Source organism: Vipera ursinii, assembly GCF_947247035.1.
Source record: "Vipera ursinii genome assembly, chromosome: 1".
NCBI lineage: Eukaryota > Metazoa > Chordata > Lepidosauria > Squamata > Viperidae > Vipera > Vipera ursinii.
This window is the reverse complement of record NC_139512.1, coordinates 115,825,489-115,849,728: the sequence shown is the minus strand read 5'-3', so window position 1 is coordinate 115,849,728 and position 24,240 is coordinate 115,825,489. Positions and strand designations below refer to the sequence as shown.

General features: G+C 39.5%; 1 protein-coding gene across 2 annotated transcripts; it reads right to left on the bottom strand.

Moving 5' to 3' along the window:
• Positions 1-202: 202 nt before the first annotated feature.
• Positions 203-21,637, bottom strand: LPXN (leupaxin). Of its 2 annotated transcripts, XM_083350298.1 has the most exons (9): positions 21,594-21,637; positions 18,271-18,440; positions 17,843-17,898; positions 15,629-15,731; positions 13,979-14,146; positions 13,481-13,654; positions 12,299-12,380; positions 2,117-2,265; positions 203-1,494 (listed from the first exon to the last, which is right to left on the bottom strand). In XM_083350298.1, exons 1-9 carry the CDS (start codon positions 21,604-21,606, stop codon positions 1,228-1,230), a joined length of 1,182 nt encoding a protein of 393 aa, XP_083206424.1. In that variant the 5' UTR covers positions 21,607-21,637; the 3' UTR covers positions 203-1,227. The 2 variants fall into 2 exon arrangements, with proteins under 2 accessions (XP_083206424.1, XP_083206425.1); XM_083350299.1 differs by lacking the exon at positions 17,843-17,898 and having other exon boundaries at positions 15,629-15,712.
• Positions 21,638-24,240: the final 2,603 nt, after the last annotated feature.

Sequence of the window (24,240 nt, the reverse complement as noted above, 5' to 3'; positions counted from 1 at the left end):
CTTGTTAACATTATTCTTGTTGAATTATTGCATCTCTTTTGGATCTTTCATTCCTAGTTTTATTTTTTAGATAAATTTGTGCTGTTAGAGCCAACCCTAATAGTAACATAGTAGAAAGGCTACTTCTTATTTTTATGCTGATTAGCATCAATCAGATTTGCATGCAAAATACTGTAGTTCTAAAAATCAAACACACATGACCAACAAGAAAATAAAATTTATTTGTGTATCATTTGTGTATCATTTAATTGTTTAGAAGCGAAGATAACAAAGACATTCTTCATTGCTGTGTATGACAAGTTAAGAAAATTAAGGGGAGGATGAATATTCAAATAATCTGGACAGAGGCTGCTTGCACACATACTGTAGATAAGATTTAGCAGATTAAAAAGATAGATGACTGATTTTGCTAGGGCATTATGATACTAACCCTGAGAGATGAGCTATTTTTATAAAAGATACCTTAATGGAACTCTGCTGCCTGAGTAGCACAGGGAGAAGTACACCCTTTCCATATTGTTTACTCCACAGACTATATGTGCATCTGTAATGCAATTTTGCACAAGTCTAGCATTAAAAAGCCATTGACTTCAAGATGCATCGGTATATCTTCCCCTTGTCATCTAAATAGCAGTTTAAATGAGATTATCCTACTCAGAACAGTTTTATCCACCCTGATCAGGAAGTAAGCCTGACTTTTGAAAGATTTTCTGTAATTTGCAGCATATCTACTTCAAGACAACATAGGTTTCTGCTATTAGTTACAAAAAAATATAGAAATAATGAAAGATATTTCTGCAGATGAATATGTATTGGTTAAAAAACCAACTTGTTCTTATCAGCTGGAAAAAAAACCTCAAAAACTTTTCAGAGAAGAAGAGCTACTATTTTGTTTCATTTTAGTGTGTGTGTGTTAGTGTGTGTGTGTGTGTGGACAGAGAGAGAAAAGCTGCTCTTAATATTTCTAAAAAACACAAATACCCAGATAATGAATTCTAGTAAAGTTATTTAAATTCAACACAAAGAATACATGCCTAACAGCTGATTAATTTGAAAACATAGTGTGTTATAATATTTAATGTTGCCTAATTTGGTGGGGGGGCGGGTTTACTCAAGAGAAAATCTCAGGAAGCTCTATACACCAAGGAATTGTTCTGAGGCTTACAGCTTTTGTATTTGTTTTGCAATAACATTCTTGGGAAGAGTAATGTTTCGCATACTTTTAAGTTAAACAAAGAGTTTTTCAAAGCAAGAGTGACAGTAGGTTTTACCATTCTGCTCCTGAAAAATACCATTGTGCAACTGAGTAAGGCAAAAGGCACAAACAAAGTGCTCTGGGTGAAACTTGTGCCCCATGGCACTGACGCACCGCCCAACAATAGGTTTTTCACAACCATGGCACACTGTTCCCTGATGATGATGATAGTGAAGCTCACAGTAGGGCTGACCTTTTATTTCGAAGAAAGAACCGCCAGTAAAACTGCAGAAACAATCCTGAAAATACACGAAAGGAGCCTGCGTCAGGGTATAAAAAATATTTCTGAGATTGGCATATGGTTAGATTCTTCCCAATGCTGCATTGGGCAAGGGCACATTGGTTGCTAGTCCACTACTATTTAAAATAAATAGGTTTGGCTGTTTTTCCCCCTAATTCATTATTTTCTTCTTGGAATTATGTTTGAAACATAAACCCATCCAGGATAGAAGCTTACAAAAATACTGTAGCTAAACCTGTCCAAGGTTTTTCAGTACAGGTATCCAAGTCCACATGTAGACACTCAACTGTGTTGCAGAGCATCTTCCACTTTTAACAAAATTAACGTGCTGCCACCAATATTTGTATAGAGGGTATATATGTGTATGTGTATACATGTAGGTATGTGTGTACACGCACAAAAATACATGCTTTATAGTACAGGTTTAATATCAGATTTTAATATTTTTAGCTTGAGAGACTTTCCTATATCAAAATACAAATAACAAATTAGCTAGCTGAGATTTAAGAAGTCTAATTATATTCAAGATTGTGACCAAAGTCTATCTAGAGCCCCTTAAATATTGGCTGTACCACTAACCCCAATGCCATCGCATAGCTACCATACTTCTACATACTTACTCTGCACACAAAACATTCGGGGTGCCACACAGCATTCAGAGCTGACAAGTATTGATTCATCACAGGACGATCACAGCCTCTGCATTTGGGAGAAAAAATGCTTTCGAAATCTTTCTGGCAGTATGGCTTTCCATCTTTCACATGGAAACCTACAGGAGAAGGTTTGGGAAGATAATAATTAAAAACAGTGAATTCCTCTCACACAGACCCAAAGGCATGCTATCTCTTTGATTGGAAAAGCAGTAGGAAAGGAGTGGTCCCTGATCTTCAGACTAGTTCAACAATGATCTGTTAAAGATCTTGCTACAAAGCAAGAACTATTTTGACATACAGTTGTTTTTATGAGTTCTTACAGTTGCATGTTCTGCCATAGAGGCAGGAAGAAACAGGGTAGAGACAAGAAGAGAAGCGAGATGGAGAGTTGAGAGACTGGTGGAAAGGAATCTGTGATTAATGGCTTTCTCTTAGCTTCCATACAAGAAATGCAGTGGAAGGTATTACATTACTGGCATTTAGCTCTAACTAGCATGAATGATCCATAGTCATTCATCAAATTGTTATAGGGCTTGGAATCAGAAAGGAACATTTTTTTCAGTTGTGGTAGACTTATGAAAAGGTAGTGAATTACTGGAAGATACTATTTAAAGAAGTTAGAATAACAACAAACAAAAGAATAATAACTAAACAAAAAGTAGAATGTGTTCAATTCCCACTGTGGAATTGAATAATCACATTGTGATTATTACATACGGTATTATTGAGGGAGATAATTCTAAATAAAAAGTAGCTTATTGTATTCTTACTTCTGGCTGCAGAATTGAAGCTCGCTCAAAACTGAAATTTCTAGATAACCTGTCATTGAATAATTGGCATGCAAAAGTATGGTTAATTGTTCTTATGGAAAAAGTGACTAATAAAGTTTGAATGCTGACTTCTCTAAGTGATGAATCACATTTTTATTGGTTCTGGAAAAATTAAATACGGTATGTTGTGCTACTAATAATAACTCTTCTATTGATAAATTGAATGTTATAAGTAATCTATGATTAAAGGTTGACAGTTTGGCACTGTAATTTTTACAGAATATTAAACATTTAAAAATTTAAAATAGATTGTGATATTCTACAATATACAATAAAAGAAGCAATACATTTTTAATGCATGCACAAATGACTTACAAATTAAAAAGCCTAGTTCTGAAAATAACACCTGTAATGAAATAGCTATGGCTGAGCGATGATGAATTGAAATAAGCGGGCAAAGAATTTGGTTATAGGTTGGGTGTAATATTGTGACCGTGACCACATCTGCCCTAAGTCTATTTATTTGCTGGGGGTTTTGAATAATGGTAGCTTGATTGCTTCCTGGGAAGAAAGTGTCCAAAATGGCCACATAAGGCTGCACTTCAGTGTCTGTATGGTAGGCAATGAAGCTGCCCCTATGTTCTTGCCACACCTTTCGTTCTCGATTTCCAGATGAGCCTCCACTCACAGCCAGAAGAGGTGTACTCGTGGAACCAGACTGATAAGGACTGAGTTTCTCAGCCAAAGGCAGCCAGGAACCTCCAGCTAGAATGTACCTTGGATAGTTACCTTCTGTATACCATATAAATAGCTAGATAGACAGACAGTGACTAAATATTTCTGCTGGTTGCCAAGGTTTAAAGACTGAATTATGACACTGTCTTACAGAACACAGAGTAAGAGAACTGGAAGTGACCTTAGAGGTCTTCTAGTCCAAGTCTTAACTTTATTATTTATTGTTGATTAATAATAATTAATGATTTGTTAATAATTATTTATTATGTATTATTTCATTGCATAGCTTAATAAAAGAAATGTTATTGTAATCCGATTCACCGGAGTAGCCTTTTAAGATGAAACAGAAAAGGCACAATAAACTGGCAAAAATGACATCTCAGATCTCTGTGGAGCAGCATGACTCAGGATGTTCTGAGATCTCATTTTGGCCAATGTATGTAGAGAGTCTGTGTAGTATGCAAAAACTCAGTATGGAGGGATTTCTATACATTCTATGAATTGGCGAACAAGCTGGACAAAGAAAATGATACTGATGTGCTTTCCTGCACCCTTGTGAGTATAATGGAGCTTTATATTTTCTAGGGGGGGAAAAAACTGGCCACTTTTTACAAGCCAGTTCTGCTCCAGGTAAAGGTTTTATGTTGTACTAAAATATACCACGGTATCCTACTGCGGCGTCTCAGGGGGTTGGGAGTGGGAGGCACTGTTTTATGGTGGTTCTCCTATCTCCTGGGCCGTTCGCAGTCGGTGTTGACGGGAGGGCAGAGATCCGCCCCGAGGCCTCTCGTTTGTGGAGTTCCTCAGGGGTCGGTTCTGTCACCCCTCCTGTTCAACATCTATATGAAGCCGCTGGGTGAGATCATTCGTGGTTTCGGGGTGGGGTATCATCAGTACGTTGATGATACCCAACTTTTTCTTTCCACCCTGAACCAACCAAGCGATGCCCTCGCCGTGATGTCCCGTTGCCTGGAGGCGGTCCAGGTCTGGATGGGGAGAAACAGGCTTCGTCTCAATCCTGCCAAGACTGAGTGGCTGTGCATATCGGCATCTCGGGCTAACCAGACTATTCCATCTCTAACGATGGGGGGGTGAGGTGTTACCCCCCGTTGATAGAGCTCAGAACTTGGGCGTCCTCCTGGATTCACGACTCAATTTTGAAGACCATATAGGAGCTGTGACCAGGGGGGCTTTTGCCCAGGTTCGCCTGGTGCGCCAGTTGCAACCCTATCTGGACCGAGATGCCCTACGCACAGTCACTCATGTGCTCGTGACCTCCCGTTTAGACTACTGCAACACTCTCTACTTGGGGCTGCCCTTGAGGACCACTCGGAGGCTTCAGCTGGTGCAGAATGCGGTCGCGCGAGTTGTGATGGGGGTTTCCCGATACTCCCATGTAACACCTCTACTCCGCGAGCTGCATTGGCTCCCGGTTGCCCTCCAGGTGAGATTCAAGGTGCTGGTGATGACCTATAAAGCCCTAAATGGCTTGGGTCCGGGATATCTGAGGGAACACTTGCTGCCGGCATCAAGCTCCCTTCGTCCAGTGCGCTCTCACAGGGAGGGTCTTCTCAGGGTACCACCGGTAAGAGATTGCTGGCGGACAACACCCAGGGATAGCGCCTTCTCAGTGGGTGCGCCTGCCCTTTGGAACCAGCTGCCAGTGGAGCTTAGGACTGCCCCCGACCTCCGTTCATTCCGCCGGGACCTGAAGACCTGGCTCTTCGAGCTCTCTGGCCCAGGCTGAGAATTTTAATTTTTATTTTAATTTTAACTGGGGTTTTATTTGTTCAGGGACGGATATGATTTTTTAATTGTTTTTAACTTTTGTATTTTTTGTTTTAATCCGCCCTGAGTCCTTCGGGAAAGGGCGGTATATAAATATAATAAAATAAAATAAATAAAATAAAATGAAATACTTTGTTTGAACAAAAAATACAAGCATGCTGTTAATCTGTTAATGCATATGTTAATTTACAAAACCTATAATAAAGAAAGTGCATTCACAAGACGTTATGTGACAAATATTTTCAACAGGAGGCTCTATAATCAGAGTAGGTTCTTTGCATTAGCTGGCTACATCAGAAAGTTTAAGAGTTACTGAATCAATAAGTAAAGGCTAAAAGATTTGCTCTTATGACCACAAGAGGATTCCAGGAAGTTAAGCCAAGAACAGATATATTATCAGTGCAGATGAACCATTCTAGACAGAATTCTGGTACATTACGTTCTGCCCCCTTATCTTTCATACAAAATAGATAAACATGAACATTTAGATTAGATTTTTAGATTTGCTCTGTTTCAAGAAAGCCTAAGACTCCTTACCTAGCTTAAAGAAAAAATCATCACAGGAACTACAGTTAAAGGCAAATTGCTGTGATGCAGAAAAGTGGAGGATTTTTTTTAAAAAAAGATTTTGAGGCAGAAAACAAGGATGAGTTTTAAATTAGAAGTTATTAAAGATAAGAGTTTGATATTAGGGACATCTGCAATTTGATTTCCTCTAAACCTTACTATCTCTCATACTATGTCTGATGCAATACCTCGTCTAAGTTAATATTAGTATGTTTAATATTTGAGTGAGATACTACCCAGATACCCCAGGACTTAAAACGGCAAGAATGCAGTCATCAGGAATTCAGCTCAATTTGCTAAGTACCGTATTTACTTTTTAGATGAAACTGAGAAGATGAAGACTATTCTAAGAGGCAGTGACAACTGTCTTTTGGTACTCTAGTCAAGAAAAATGCATGGCTGTTTTCATGTAGCCCAACTCAAGGGCATATTGATCTAAACTTCCTTATATAGAATTTGAAAGTGAAAGTTACAAGTTGCTGCTAACAAAAGGAAATTGTTTTGTTTATTACCAATCTTATGTACTTAAATGCTTGGGATATTTTATAGCACATTTTGTTTAGAGAAACTATAGTGTGAGGGTTTTTAGGTAGATAATTGTTTATAAAGCTTTTTTTTTTTTGGACTCCACAGGGAACACCTGCTGCCGGCATCAACTTCCCATCGTCCTGTGCGCTCCCACAGGGAGGGCCTTCTTAGGGTACCGCCGGTTAGGGAATGCCGGCGGGTTATCCCCAGGGGAAGGGCGTTCTCTGTGGGCGCGCCGGCCCTTTGGAACCAGCTTCCCACGGAGCTTAGGACCGCCCCCGACCTTCGCTCATTTCGTAGGGACTTGAAAACTTGGTTTTTTGAGTTGTCTGACCCAGACTGAGGGGTTTTAATTATTTAATTAATGGGGTTTTAGTTAAGTTCAGGGATTAATTTAATCTTAGTTTTAATCGTTTTTAATTGTATATGATGTATTTTAACTTTTTATTTTCCCTGTAAACCACCCTGAGTCCTACGGGAATAGGGCGGTATATAAATTTAAATATAAATAAATATAAATAAATCTCTAAAAAGGCATTTATACACTGTTTCCAGTGAATTTCCTTAAGTCTTCCTATATTGATCTCATCCTTGATAAATTGATTTAATTTGCTATTAAGGCCTCAGGAAGATTATAGAATATTCTTATAAGGTTAGAGTGAACAAGGTTTCCCCTCAGTTACTAAGACTGTGTGCAGTGCAAAAAAAAAATCAAGCCTGATTTCAGATGACTTTAGGAATATGGGTATTCAGTTTTCTTGGCAGTACTATGGGAATGGATTGTCATTGTCTTTTTCCAGGATTGATTTATTGGTTGATTATTGCTCTGTCTGATCTATAGACCTCAGTTTTCCAGCTGGTCTTTTTTAACTGAAGTACTAACCAGATCTGAACATCCTTATTTCAGCATTTACTCAATTACATTAGAAGTTATGAATGAGATGTTCATGAAAGAAGCAATTGGATGTAAAATGTACTTGTTATGCCAAAAAAAGGCATAACTTCAAGCTACGCATAGGAATCTAGAATACCGGTATATTATTCTTTAAAGTTTGTTGAATTCTTCCTTTGAAGCCATTCATACTAAAGATAAGAACGTTTGATTAGGAATGGGTAATATCTGCAAAAGGTGTTACCTCAACCAGAATTTCCCAAAGACAGCTTCTATTAAGCTTAGATACTTCTACTTCTACAGTGATCCCAATGATGCAGATTTCAAGGAAAACAGTGACAAAGGAATTGCTGAGTAAATAGCTATGATAGTATTTATTTATTTATTTATTTATTATATTTTTATACCGCCCTTCTCCCGAAGGACTCAGGGCGGTGTACAGGGCAATAAATATAAAAACAGAATACAAAAGTTAAAAAACGATTAAATATAATGCCCAATTTTAAAACAATAATTAAAAAACATATTAAAACCCCAACCCTAACCCATCAAACCAGGTCCGATTGCTCAAATAGATACGTTTTTAGATCGCGCCAGAAGGAGCGAAGGTCGGGGGCCATCCGGAGCTCAACCGGCAAGCGGTTCCACAGATCTGGCGCGCCCACAGAGAACACCCTCCCCCTGGGGGCCACCAATCGACATTCTTTGATTGGAGGCACCCTGAGGAGGCCCTCTCTGTGGGAGCGCACTGGACGGAGGGAAGTTGACGCCGGCCGCAGGTGTTGCCGTAGGTAATCCGGACCCATGCCATGTAGGGCTTTGTAAGTCATTACCAACACCTTGAATCTCACCCGGAGGACAACTGCCAGCCAATGCAGCTCGCGGAGCAAAGGTGTAACATGGGAGTATCAGGAAACTCCCAGTACAACTCGCGCGGCTGCATTCTGCACCAGTTGGAGCCTCCGAGTGGACTTCAAGGGCAGCCCCATGTAGAGAGCATTACAGTAGTCTAGACGAGAGGTCACGAGCGCATGGGTGACTGTACGCAAGTACAGTATATCACTGTATATAGTGATATAAAACCTGCTCAAGAGAAGATTAACACAAGTTCTAAGGCTAATAAATTGGTCTTCTAAATTTAAGAGCATAATTACTTATGAAGCGTCATGACAAAAATAGATATCAGGTCATTTATCTTTATTAATGATATTTTGGATTCAACTCAAGGTACAACAGACTCTGCTGTACTGTGTTTTTAGATTCTGTAAAAGCTCTTGTTATGGCCTGGATTAATTATCTTATGCGGCTAATGTGTAGATATGAGTTCCTGATTCCTATTATTAAGTGGATGGAAATTTATTATTGGCAACCCTGTGCAAGAGTTATCACAAACCAACTGATTTTAGATGCACTTGAGTTACAGGATGATAGTTGTCAGGATTACCTGGGGAAGGGGTAAAAAGAGGGATCAGTTTAGAGCAGGGGTTTCAAATTGCTGGCCCGCAGGCCAGATGCATCATGCCAAAACCGCGGCCACCCCAGCTCCGGCAATGGGGAAAAAGTCGCAATACGTCATGACACGTCATGTGACATTGCGAGTTTGACACCCCCGGTTTAGTCTTTATGTAACCTCAAATGAACTGCATCCAGACCCCACTGAAACTTACTTAGCTCTAACTAGGTGCAGACTGTTAGTTGAGAACATTTCTGTGCATAGGTTTTTAGCAATAAATCAGCTAAATTGAATGCTCATGTGTGCACCTGGTTTCTCATGCCTGACAATTTCAATGTTAATTCCAAATAAATAGTTTCTTGAAATTGATAAATTGTTGAGGAAAGTTATATAAGAAAATAGAACATCTAGAATTTATTGGCTTAATTAAAAATTCTCTTGAAGAAGGTACTTTTAATTTAGCAACTTTTCAAAAATATAATTGAGCTTATATTTTTTTATTACATTACAGTATATATCTATGTGGAATGAAAATTCAGCAGTGACTCAACTTTTGGTGGCTTCATTGGAAAGGTTTTGCTCATTTACATTAATTTTGACACAGTCAAAAGGGTATTTTGTTTCTGAGACTGTGAGCTGCTAGATATGTTTGAGCTCTGTTGGTTTGTAGGCTGGATTTTTATGTTAAGGCTCATTAATATTTAGATAAATAGTTATTTATGGAATAATTCTATTTCAAAAATTGGGACCAAAAACCTATTGGACAGATTTGAGCAGAATCTGGAAAACAGTTAAATTAAACCAATTATTACAATGACTATTTTAAGGACTTTTCTTGACTTCAAATATAATTTTTTGGGGAATAAAGTGTTTTTCTTTTTTATATTTTCTTTTCCCCATTTTTCTGTACAGGTAGTCCTCAACTTACAACAGTTCATTTAGTGACTGAAGTTAAAATGGCACTGGAAAAAGTGATTTATGGCCATTTTTCACACTTACAACCATTGCAGGATCATCATAGTCATGTCATCAAAATTCAGATGCTTGGCAACTGATTGACATAACAACTTAACAACTGCAGTGATTCACTTAACAACTGTGGCAAGAAAGGTCATAAAATGGGGCAAAACTCACTTGACAACTCTCTCACTTAGCAACAAAAATTTTGGGCTCAATTGTGGTCATAAGTTGAGGACTACCTGTATTTCTCTTTATAAAACATGTTAAGATAAAATAAGTAAACTTGATTAAATAAATAAAAAGTTTCTGCTGCCGAATCAGAATTAACAACCTAGTCAATGTGAGCTTCCACAGTCAAGAAGAGAATGATGGTTGTACAAATCACGCCTGCTCATGCCACTAACCACCTTGCTACATTCATACTGGTAAAAATATAATTGGGTTCACCATGGGGTCAGATAAATATTTTGCTAAACTTCTGCAATTCTGCAAGAGAAACAGTCCATAATTGCACAAAGCACTTATTGCATTGGAGTGAGTTACCACACCAAAGATGAAGAAATCGCTGCCAATGCAATAAAGTCCTGAAAGTTGCTTCCGAAAGCATGAAGCAATAACTCTGAGCAATGCTCAGGGGAAATCCTCCCGCATGGCCAAGAAAGAACGAATAGTGCCCTTGGGTTGTTTCAAAGACTTAATTTAGATAGAATCCAGCTCATCTCTAAACTGACCTGTAAAACTTTTTGCATTTTAGTTCTAATTAGGAGCTTGGGGACCCGCATTTACCGATATGGGCTCAGAGTTCCCCCCAGGAGCTAATTACTGGACCTCAATTCCTGGTGTCCTATTAGTGCTAGTCTGTCATCAAATCCCACTGTGAGTGTGCTGATGCTTTTCTGATTGTTGTTTGTCAAGCAGAAAAAAATAATTATTTGCAACATGCTATCCAGGAAAAATGAAATTGAAACACTTTAATCAGTGCTCCCCTCTGATGCTCTGTATATTGCTTACACTCAGGAGAGATAAAATGCATTCAAAGAAAACTATGATACCGGGTACTTCTTTAGTACTCTCATTTTTTAATCCAGTCCACATTCATTCAGCACCCATTCACTCACGTATTCATTCATTCATTTGTTCTTTCATTCATTCTTGATTCTATCTTTTCCTGTTTTATTGTACATGTAAACACCCCACTTCCTCTGCATTTGTATATTTTTTCTGAAATATAAAAATTCTGACTTCTATATAACAAATGTGGACAGAAGCATGCATTTATTCGCAGCCACTTTTGCATCTTTCAACAAGATTCCTTACTCCATCCTCCTGGCAAATTTCTAGTGGCATTTTCCATCTTTAAAAATGCTCCATCCCTTTTCTCATTTGGAAGTTCACACACAAGGCATCCTCAATTTTTTCTTTGCTTGTGTATAATATTGAATCACTTCCCGCAGAATAGGAATGAGAGATTTGTGGGAAAGAATACTTCTACTTAGAAATGTTTCACACTCATCTACCTAGATCACAGGTCGGCAACCCGCGGCTCCGGAGCCGCATGCGGCTCTTTGAGCCGTCTCCTGCGGCTCCCAGTCGCCCGGTGCGCGCGCACCTCTTCGAACGGGCAGTGGTGCACGCGCACCTCTCCAAATGGAGAGTGGCACCGCCCATTCCGAGAGGTGCGCACGCACCTTTCCGAAGGGCGGAGGTGCACGCGCACCTCTCCAAGCCACTGCCATCCCGTTTGGAGACCTGCTGCGTTCGTCAAACATGGACGAACGCGGCAGCTGTGCAAATGTGACGGCGGCGGTTTGGAGAGTGCGCACGCACCTCTCCCAGGCCGCCGCTGTCCGGAGACCTGCCGCGTTCATCAAACACCTCTCCAAACCTCCGCCGTCCCGTTTGCACAGCTGCCGCATTCGTCCATGTTTGATGAACACGGCAGGTCTCCGGACGTCACGGCGGCGGCTTGGGAGAGGTGCGTGCGCACTCTCCAAACCGCCGATGTCCCGTTTGCACAGCTGCCACGTTCGTCCATGATTGACAAACGTGGCAGGTCTCCGGATGGGACGGCGGAGGCTTGGAGAGGTGCGCGTGCACTCTCCAAACCGCCGGCGTCCCGTTTGCACAGCTGCCACGTTCGTCCATGTTTGACGAACGTGGCAGGTCTCTGAACGGGACGGCGCGCACCTCTCCAAAGGGGAGACCTGTCACCGCGCAGGTGCTGCCCATTTTGCGCATGCTCAAAATGTTTTTTGCGCATGCGCGTGAGTGGACGCACACGTGTGCACTTTTTGCAGCTCCCACTTTTTTGTTTGTGTGATGGAACCGGTTCTCAGTGGCTCTTTTCCTTTTTCCGGTTGCCGACCCCTGACCTAGATTATATTTATACCAATAGATATAGACATTAAACAAGCTTGCAAAAGCTAGGTCAGGAACTCTGAGAAATAATGACTCACCACCATCACCAAACACAGTCCCACAATGTGTACAAAAAAAATGCTCAGGGTGCCAAGTCTGATCCATAGCTGTTAGGAGTTTCTGCAAAGAAAACAAGAAAGCTTTACTGGAATAGTGTTACCAGTATATATGAGAAAGAAAAGATGGCAGGCACGAAAGGTATATCCCCAGCTTGCCCTACTCTGAAACAGGGAAAATTCAAGTACAAAGCTTCCAGTAGACAAACAGAAACATCTACATCAGGGGTGTCAAACTGCTGGCCTGCAGGCCGGATGCGTCACACGGAACCCGTGCCCACCCCATTGCCAGCAACGGCAAAACAGTCCCGATATGTCGTGCGACATCATGTGACGTTGCGAGTTTGACATGTCTGATCTACATTAATGGGCAGATCATAGAGGACAGCCGTGAGGTGCTGAATTGCAGCCTATCTTGCAGACCTTCAGCTAGATGACCAGATTTGACAAAAGCATCCTTAGTGCTGAAAGTGCAATTCCACTGATGCATGGGCATCTTTGGTACATGGAACAGGGAGGGTGGCATCATTTTATCTTTAGCCACAGATAGCTAATATTTAGGACCAGTTATGAATGTCAGAACCCATTTCTTTGTTTGCGGGGGGGGGTGGAATTAGTTCTGTTCTCTTTCGGTTTCTTCCTGTGGGTTCTGTCATTCTCCTGGTGGGAGGGGGGAGGCTCTAGGGAATGCATCATTTCTCCTTTTGTTTAGCTAGAATGTATCCTCTCTGCCTTTCCTATCTGTTTGCTCTTTGAACTGTTCCCCCTTGTCAACCTGGGGTGAGAAAGGAATGTGCCTCTGGCCATCTGGCTTATCTCTCGCTATGGAAGAGAAGGTGCGAAGACCCAACAACATCTTCACAAGCATGGGAACAGACACCATTATCAGCTTCGTTCCCACAGCAGACAACATCTAGGATTGGCTCATTTGAACTGACTGGATGAACTATTGGGGTGGGGTTTGCTTGATGCTCTTTTAACCTATTGATCTGGGTGGGAAACCTTCAGATCCTGCCTTCTTTGCCTGCTGTCAGCTTCTCCTAATAAAATTTCCTTTTGGAATGGAGTTGTTCCAAGAGTCCTGCATTCTTGGGATGAGGTTTTGAAGTGGGTCCTTACAATGAAGGTAGTTGATCATCAGAAGGCAGAAACAGTGATCCATACCTCTTTGATAGGTGCAGTACAGTAAGCACAGCGAGGAGAGAAGAGCTGATGGTAATCTTCTTGGCAGTAAGCTTTGTTGTCCCGCTCAAAGAATGGCCGGGAACCCATTTCCGTTCCACAGTGAGTACATGTGAAGTGTTCAGGATGCCATATCTTTCCCAGAGCTGTAACCACCTAGAATTCATTAAAAATTTAGTTGAGTATATTGGATATAGATACTTCTTTCTCTACACAGAAGCTACATATTCTTAAAGATGCTCTGTTTCACATCAATCTCCCCGCATTGGCTTAGCGAGCAAGAGAATCTCTTTAGGCTAAGACATAAAGATTCCCAGTAATAACATTGCAAAAGAAGACCTCTAATTTGCCTTCTTAGCTATATACGCCATGCAGTTTAAAAGTGAGACAAATAAGCAATTGATTGTAGCAACCTCGGTGAGACTGAGAATGGTAAAAAGAGCACATAGCTAGATCCACAATTCCCATCCCCATGCTTACCTTTCCAGCAATAGGTTTGTGGCAAAAGGCACAGTTGCCCTTAGGCACAGTAGCAACACCAAGGTCCTGCATATCATGAGTCAAACTCTTCAACATGCTGTCTAGGTTGTCAGTGGTATTCCCTTCTGCTGATGTTGACTGGCCAGAGGTGGGCAGGCCATCTGAGACCTGCAGGAGAACAAATAATTTGCAGTTCTCTACCTTTTTGTGTAGCTTCCTCTGCTTCCAGAACAGGTTTTAATTGATCTATTAACCTGCAACATACACACACTTTTATAAAACATTTTAGATGAATAATAATAATAATAATAATAATAATAATAATAATAATAATAATAATAATGAAGAAGAAGAAGAAGAAGAAGAAGAAGAAGAAGAAGAAGAAGAAGAAGAAGAAGAAGAAGAAGAAGAAGAAGAAGAAGAAGAAGAAGAAGAAGAAGAAGTGAAAGGGACCTTGGAGGTCATCTAGTCCAACCCCCTGCTCAGGCAGGAAACCCTATACCATTTCAGGCAAATGGCTGTCCAGTCTCTTCTTAAAAACTTCCAGCATTCACCACTTCTGGAGGCAGGTTGTTCCACTGGTTAATTGTTCTATCAGGAAGTTTCTCCTTGGTTCTAGGTTGCTTCTCTCCTTGACTAGTTTCCATCCATTGCTTCTTGTCCTGCCTTCGGGAGCTTTGGAGAATAGCTTGACTCCCTCTTCTTTGTGGCAGCCCCTGAGATATTGGAACACTGCTATCATGTCACCCCTCACCCTTCTCTTCTTTAAACTACACATACCCAATTCCAGCAACCGTTCCCTATATGATTTAGCCTCCAGTCCCTCAATCATCTTTGTTGCTCTTCTTTGTACCCTTTCTAGAGTCTCAACATCTTTTTTACATCGTGGTGACCAAAACTGGATGCAATATTCCAGGTGTGGCCTTACCAAGGCATTGTAAAGTGGTATTAATACTTCATGTGATCTTGATTCTTGATAACTCTCACATATATATCCCATCTTTTCTTTACTGAAAAAAATATTTGGAACAAACAGAACCATGCTTTTCCATTTGAATAGCAAATCTAAGAAGTCTTAATTATATAACACAGTAAGGACATGGTTTATGTTCTGTTTTATTTTGTACACTCATCTGTACAAGGCTTTTCACTCCCCTAACTTCCTGTGTTCAAACTACCAAGATGATGTTACGAAAATCCCGTCCTACAGTTCTTTTCCAGATCTGAAGCAAAGGCAGTCAGGGAGGTTGCAGTGATCAAAGACATAGGACCAAGAAAAAAAAGCCAAGAACAACATGCAGTCATAAAATAAACTAGATATATACAGAAGCATAGGATATACTCAACCATCTTGAGAAGTAATTTAAAGACATTCAGAATAATAGTACTCATGATAGCCTCCATTTTCACTTCTTAAGTATTTTTAAACGCTTTATGATTTTTTTCCTGTCAATGTGTATTTCAAGTATGCAAGCTGACTTGAATGTAGGCAAGCTCCATCTTTCCTTAATTTATTTGTCAGTGTTTTTCAACCTTGGACAAATTCAATATATATGGACTTCGACTCCTAGAATTGGGAGTTTATTACTGCTTGTATAAACAATCAGTTTTCATTTCAAAATTTATTTAGGTTAAAATCCCATTATTCACCTTGGATTGGATTGTTCCTAAGCAAGCCAAAATATCATCCAGTTCCTGAGCAATTGAGGTAGAAGATGAGGAGGACACTGTTGGCTGTGAAGATAAAATTTTGCTACAAAAAAGAGAAATATTTATGATCGACCAAGTGAAAGGAATAAAAAGTAAACCTTTAAACTCTTGCATATACTATCATCCTGTCATTATATATATAATACCTGCTCAAAAAGCAACCCACTATTTCAGTTATTTACTTATTGATCTCAAAAGTTCACCTCAGAATATGGCTCAAATGTATAAATGGCAAAACCTGTGATTTATTTGCTGTTCTATTGTATTTGTATTAGGCAAGCAATAATTCTGCCGGACCTCTTACTGATTTCCCATTTTCTATACAGTACAGACAGATTGCATGCATGTGTAAGACAGCCCAATTTGTGAAATGCTGCAGAAATGTAATGCAACATGTGGAGACGACACATTTTCATGTCATTTAATTTATCTGTCCAGTTACAATGTATGGCAGTGAAAGTTGGACCATAAAAAAGGCTGAGCGCCAAAGAATGGAGGCCTTTGAACTATGGTGCTGGAGAAGACTCCTGCGAGTCCCTTGGACTGCAAGGCGATCAAACCGGACAGTCCTAGAGGAGATCAACCCTGACTGCTCTTTAGAAGGCCAGATCCTGAAGCTAAAACTCAAATACTTTGGCCACCTAATGAGAAGGAAGGACTCACTGGAGAAGAGCCTAATGCTGGAAAAGATTGAGGGCAATAGAAGAAGGGGACGACAGAGAATGAGGTGGCTGGATGGAGTCACTGAAGCAGTAGGTGTGAGCTTAAATGGACTCCAGAAGACGGTAGAGGACAGGAAGGCCTGGAGGAACGTTGTCCATAGGGTCGCGATGGGTTGGACACGACTTCGCAGCTAACAACAACAACAGGAGCCTTGGTGGAGCAGTGGGCTAATACCTCCTTAAGTAACACCAGCTGCCTGCAATTAGTGCAGGTTCGCGTCCCACCAGGCTCAAGGTTGACTCAGCCTTCCATCCTTCCAAGGTAGGTAAAATGAGGACCCAGATTGTTGGGGGCAATAAGCTGACTTTGTAATAATGCCGCTTGGGGGGGGGCGAAAGCCCTAATAAGCAGGCATATACATAGAATGAAGGCTATTGCTAAGCACATTGGTTTGTGCTTAAATTGTAAGCCTCCCTGAGTCTTCGGAGAAGGGCGGGATATAAATGGGATTAAAATAAAAAATAAAAATAAAAAAAAATAAAACAACAATTTATCTGTCTTTTGCTCATCATCCTTAAGCAATGAACTGGCAAATGAAAATATTCTTTTTATAAAGCAGTTGAAACTTTCATTATGAAGAAAAAATATTGAGTTGCAACACTCAATTTTTATGCTAATGTTTAATTTATTAATTTAAGTCACCCTAAAATATTCTGGTTAGATGGCATAAGTGTATATTATGGATGATAATAATAAAAAAATCCAGTATAATTTTCACTCACACTGAAAGCCAAGAATTACATTATATACTAAATCATCCAGGGTTCTTGGAAATAAGGATGACTAATTTCCAGTGCTTTATATTTCTGACTCAGAATATATTTACATTTAGCCTTGTGAGTATTGTACAGATAAATATTAAATGGTATTTAAAATACCAACAATTCTATTTTATTTAATTAATTAATTTTTAATTAATGTTATAATCATTGGTTTGGTAATGTTAACACTCAGAAACTGAAATAAAGTGGCTCAATTGTAGCATCCTACTAGAAGCTGATTGTGAGTAACCTAGAATTAATGGCTAGGGAGAATTGATAACCTTTTGTGTATATAACTGGCCAAACACACTCTAGCACACATTTTTTATTGGGCAAGCTCCATCCCATTTCAATAAGGTGCCACAACATTCTATGAAAATGCAAAATGTGCCTTGGTAACTCCAACCTATAGATAGGCTCTATTGGGTAAAAAAACAGACATTCTTACATTGATGAATGTGCTAAGAAACCTTTATTTAATCCCTGGGAAAGTGATTAAAATGTCATGTTACAGTCTGGAAATGAGCTTTTTGTAATGAAATCGATCTTTCTAATTTCTTTAGCAAGCATAGAGAAATGAGGACAGTGACACAGCTTTAGAAGACATGAAATGCAAAACAGTAGAATAATTTGAGGTCTGTTTATCTTTTTTTCCTGTAATAATAGTTACCTGTAAATATTATCTGCATCTTCTTTATGGGTTTGAACATCATGTGCTGGTTCTACCTGGAAAAATATACACAGCAGTTATGTGTAAGAATACTGCCTAAAGAAAATGCTTGGTTTCTGATTATTATCGTGCTAACTTCAGCCATTCAGAAAATGTTGCACTGCCTTATTCTTCTAAAGCAGCCTCTAGTCTAAACTATCATCTCCCATTCTGGAACCAGTTCTTCTACATGTTGTAATGGTCAACTGTGTTCCAGATACAAATTGGAGAGAAAGGCAAGCAAATGGACTTCTCAGTAAAGAATATTTTATACATCAGAACAGGGCTGATCCAAGGGCTGGAATTAATTTTCTAGTAGGGTCCAATTTGTGAGCACTTCCTTTCATAACTTTTAACTTCCTAAGACTTATATATCTTAAAGAAAATACCTTTTTGGCTTCTTGAGGTGTTAATTTTGGGTGATGGGTAGGATGGCTTTCTGTTGTTGCTGCCACTGATTTTGGTTTGTTGTCACGCTCCAGAAGAAAGCAAACATTTGGGTCTGAGTCATTCACACACAGGCTCTGCGTGGTTTGTTCCAGTTCTGCCAATAAAGCATCTAAACAAAACCATTATGGTTTAAATGTTTCTGTCTTTTTATCTTGGTTTTCTACCAGCCCTTTGGTACGTGCATCCCATCTCACGGTGAATTCTTTGGCAGCAAAATAACCCTACCGAATCTGTAAAACTACAATATTGCTATTAGACATCTCCTTGATCTAAGATGGTCTACGATGGGGCAAACAGAAGTGTAGGAAAAGACCTCTTGCTATTCCAGACTGCTGCCACTATAGAAAAAAACAAACTATATCTTGTAACAGAGAGGCAAAAAAGAATTGCTCATCAATTTAAGGATTATTATATCCTTCCCAGAATGAATGTATTCACAGAAAAAGTTGGATCTAAAAGCTAAGTAGAACCAAAAGATTATACTAAATTACTATGATGCAGTAGAAAAACACAAGAAAGAGAGGCAATAAAATTGTTTTTTTAATATATTTTATTAAATTTATTATTTAAAAACATTGGACACGGTACAAACGGACTGACAAACCTTCTTGTCTACAATATTCATATATATATATATATATATATATATATATATATATATATATATATATATATATATATATATATATATATATATATATGTAAAATACACTTAAATACGCTTAAGATACAAATCAGTTAAGTATAATACAATACTTAGTGAACCAATCTGTAAGACCTAAAAGAGACCTTCCTTTTGTTCCTGCCAAAGATAAAATTTATTCCAAATTCTGTAGTAATCTGATTGATCTTTATTTTGAAATTCCAGAGTTAATTTATCCATTTCTGCGCATTCCCAAATTTTCCTAATTACCTCATTTTCTACTGGGATTTCATTCCTTTTCCAGTTTTGAGCAAATGACATTCTTGCTGCTGTAATAATGTGAATCATCAGATACAACTCGTCTTTAGGGTATTTCTCTTTTGTTATGCCCAATAAGAAAAATTCTGGACTAAACTCAACTTCTTGTCTTAATATTTCTTTCAGCCATGTCCAAATCATTTTCCAAAATCTTTGTGATTTGCTACAGGACCACCACGTATGGAAGTATGTACCTAGTTCTTCGGAGGCAATAAAATTTAGCATTCACACAGACATCCTTCTGTGTGTGAAGACACAATGAAAAGCTAGGAACAGGAAAAACATAAAAACTATGTACCCTACTTGCAAATTTAACCTATTTGTCTGTTTTAGACTGCAAGACCCTTGTAAACACCATATATACTGGTAGCTTGAGTGTTGATATATTGATTGAGGCTGACATGTGGTTGTTATCAAACCACTTTCATATCTCAATAAATCCCATTACTTTAAAGGTTCTTCTTGCCAGTTGTTTCTGATTACTTTAAGGACTTGCAGCTATTTTTTTAGACTGAAGAAATCTTCTGATAATATATCCTCACTTCTGAAGACTGTAAAATTTTGATCTGGCTTGTAAATGCTGGCTAAGTAGCAAATACATCATGTTGTATAAGTAATGATTAATCCTATAAATCCACATATATTATAGAATCAAAATATTTTAAAATAATGCTTGTATTAAATTTGTACACTATCCAACTCAACAATTCTGGATGTCTCACAATTAAACAAAGAAATTACCAAAAAAAATCAATAAAAGATAAAAGATGGCAAGTGCAATGAAGCAAGGGGAGCCACTCTCCCTCACCGAAAGGATTGGGTGAAGAGCCAGGTACTCAAGACTTTTGTAAACAACAGCAGAATGGGGGCCATCCAAAACTTGGGAGGAACCACTACAGAGATGGTGCACTTCCAAAGCCCAGTAAATGACATTGTTTAATTGAAGGAACTCAGAGAGTGCCAACTCTGGTCACTGCCCAGACTTACAATTTGGAAAGTGGGTGGTTATATAAATCAGTATAATAAATAATCAGTTCTAAGCTGGTTTCTTTGATTTTTGTTTATCCTCCTCAACCTCTCTTTAGTTTTTACTACTGTGACCATTGTATTCATCTCAATTAGCATGGAACATTTTAGTTCTTGATCAAGCTTCAAAAAAGAGTGCAAAGAGACTATAGGAAGTGTGTCATGACACTTCTTTATCCCACATTATGAGCAACGGTGTTAATAATTGTAACAGATCTGAATTCCTTGGTACAACAAAAACCTGCTGCTACGGTATTGCACTCATCAAACTGAAAGTTTTAAAAAAATCCTTCTGACAAAATTGGATTAACGAAGGCTGCTTGTTTCATCTTCATATCATATGCTCCTTGCCCACCAATAACATCATGTAGCTGATTGCTAATTCCAAAATGATTTTGGTGGAACAGAAGTGGCACTTCCTTCCTAAGTCTCTTTAATATAATAATTGCACTTTAAAATACTGGTAAGTCACCGTTAGTGGTATTATTGCATTACAAGGATGATAGTAACTATTTTTAAATCAGGAATGGGATTGTTGGTCACAGATTTGTTCACTTTTCATCTTTTAAAAAGTATAAAAAGTTGTACGAGTATATAGGACTACCAGCATGCAAGATGTAAGGGCACGTTGGATATAACATAAAAAATGATAGAAATTATGATGTTGAAAACATTAAAAAAATGTGTACTAAAATGTTGTAGTCTTCAAGAGAAATACCTAGAGGGACTCCAACCTCTTTGATATGTATGAGGACTAGCACAGCAGGATCAAATTTAAAAACATAATTCTATATATTTTCCTAGTTCTACTTTGATGATGAAATGTTTGTTCTTTTAACAATTTACATGTGTTTTTCCCCTGCCTAAATAATTTTCTACTTATTGCACTATGTTATCACATTTTAAATATAATCTCATAGAAGAAAAATCCTGATTTAAAATTTAAAAAATAAACTTCATCCGTTTCTACTCTTAAATTAGGTTCTTGGTTCCTCCAACATTATTTCAGTGTGAATTCACTTTTACGTATAACAGAAACCAAATAGGTTGCCGTGGTTTACAGCAATCCAACCATTATGGTTTGAGGAGAGAACTGTATACCCATTAAGCAGCAGCTAGAGGAACAAAGCCTCTGCCTTGGGTTCAAGATCTCCTTGCCGTCTTCAGTTCTCTGTTTGTCCCATTCTGCATAAGATGAACCCCTTTGTCATACAATTACAAACCCATCTCTGCAGTCTTTATTCTTTTGCTATACTAAAAAAAAGAATCACTTACCTAAATCATCCATGGCCTGTTGCCACTGGGTCTTCTTGACCGAATCTCTAGTAGAGAAGCAGGTTTGTTGAGTAATAGAAGGGGAAATGAGCAAGATGGTGAAGGCGTAGGGCAGTGCTTTGCACAGACTTTTTCAGTTCCTCACTCTAACTGCACTTCCTCTGTTTAGAGGTTAATGTTTCTTTCCCCTACTGTGGGTTACATCTTAAGCAGATTTTTCAAAACTTATACTCAGATGGTACAAGAGAAAGAGATGTGTGTCTGATATGCTCATTGGGTAATCTTCCCTATAGATAGGAATTATTTATTTCTCTTCACAGACACTAAAATACAGATAAAATACAAACCATATCACTTAAAAAACGTTTATATCAGAAATGAAGCATATGTAGGCTATGTCCAGCAACTTCTAAAGCTATTGCTGTAGCACAAAATTTGCTCTTTGGGGGAAGCTTCATAGTACTGGTCATTTAGCAGGAAATGTACAACTGCCTGTTGGAACAAGTCCAAATAATTCATGATTAATTTGGTCCTTCACAAATGATAAATAGCTCATTTTAGGAGTATATACACAACTGTCTCAATTTCAGGGTCTGAAAATATGCAAAAGGACCCTTAATAGCAAGCTGCATTAAATTCTCTCATCAACATCACTGAGGGTATCCAAGCACACTAATGTAAGCATTGTTCTGTTACGGCACAAGGATACACTAAAAATATTTGAGGATCTTAAAAACTGATGTGTGAGCTCATTATAATACTGACGTGAAATGTTAACTATATATGTTAACTCTTTGTATATCAAGATATTTTTTCCTGCTTGACCTCAGTCTAGTAAAAGGTAAAGGTTCCCCCGCACATGCGTGCTAGTCGTTTCCGACTCTAGGGGCCGGTGCTCATCTCCATTTCAAAGCCGAAGAGCCAGCGCTTGTCCGAGGATGTCTCAGTGGTCATGTGGCCGGCATGACTAGATGCCAAAGGCGCACGGAACGGTGTTACCTTCCCACCGTAGTGGTTCCTATTTTTCTACTTGCATTTTTACGTGCTTTCAAACTGCTAGGTTGGCAGAAGCTGGGACGAATAACAGGCGCTCACTCTGTTACGCGGCACTTGGGATTTGACCTGCCAAACTGCCGACCTTCAGATCGACAAGCTCAGCGTCCTAACTCACTGAGCCACCACATCCCTCAGTCTACGCTTTACCTAAACCCAGCATAGAAGACTGGGGGATAAGTCCACAGTAAATTATATCAGTAAACCAGGTCAGATATAATTTGATTCCTCCAGAGGAAACTATAATTGTCTATCAATACATGCTGGACTAGAGACTCACCACCATATATTGGTTTAAGCGAGTATTTTAATTGGAATAACCTCAAATAGGCCTCAACAGAGATATAGCCAAGTTCTAATGAGAAATGCATATATGCAACAGAGCAAGGGGCTTGGAGCACAGACCTCAGGAATTTAGATTAGGCTCCTTCTAGTGCAGCGATATTTTTATCCTATATACATCCTGTTTTTCACATATAGCAAAAGATTTAGTATTTTAGCATTCAATAGTTTAATTGCTGTAGGCATAGAGGTATTCCCTGTAGAGCTCCATATCTGGTTAGTGCACTGGAAGCTTTTTGTGCCTGTAGCATAAAGTTTCTAGATGGAAATTTCCAGAAGGCAGAGGGCTAAAAATAAATGCCTATTTGAAAGGTTTCATGGTTGCTCTCATAAAATACTCCTGGTTGGCATGTGCAATGTCGCGTGGTTGAACGGAGAGGCGGACACTTGAGCTGGGTAGTATTTCTTTATTGAGTCAGAAATGAAGCTGGAGCAAAGGGGTTACCTGGCGTCTCTTTATACCTGCCCAGGTGAATGGTGACCAATAGATTTAAACCTGGGCTTCCCGCCAGTGCAGGTGGCCAATGGATTTAAACCCTGGCTTCCCGCCAGAGCTGACCATGCCCTGGGGCTGTCAATGACTCGCTCTATTCAGGCTTTCCCGCCAAAAGCGGTTATAGCCTGGAGCTGTCCAGCCCCCTGCTGTGCTGACATTTCCGTGTATGCTTTAAAGGCATACACTACACCCCTTCCCCCATAGTGAGGAATTACCCCCTGTCATTCTGTCTCCATAACTATATACACTTATTTACACTATACACAAAATTTACATATACAAGAGTTCACAGTTGTTATTCCTTGGTTGCTTTTCCACCCGCCTAAGAACGCACATAGTCCGCGAGGTAGCTTGGAGCCTTATGTGGCCTGCTTGATCTTCTTGGGACTGGTTCCCCTGGTGGTGTGGTGCCATGCCTAGGCTCTCTTCCCTGTTGTGAATGTTGTGGTGGATTGTGGTGTGTGTGTGTGTGTGTGTGTGTTGCGGTGCCCGGGTTTTGTGTTCTGCTGGGTTCTGGTGACTGCCTGGTTTCTCTGTTAATCTCCCGCCTGGGGTGGGGTTGCCACTGTGCCCCTCTGGTACCCCTCCTGGGTGTCTGCGTCTGTGTTTGTGTTGGCTCTTCCTCCTCCGCCCCCAGTGTGTCCTCTATAAACCTTTCAGGAGCCCTTTTCCTCAGCTGATCCAGGTGCCTTTTCCAAAGGAGTCCCCCCTCCACCCTTACTCTGTAGGAAAGGGGTCCTGTTTGTTCTAATACCT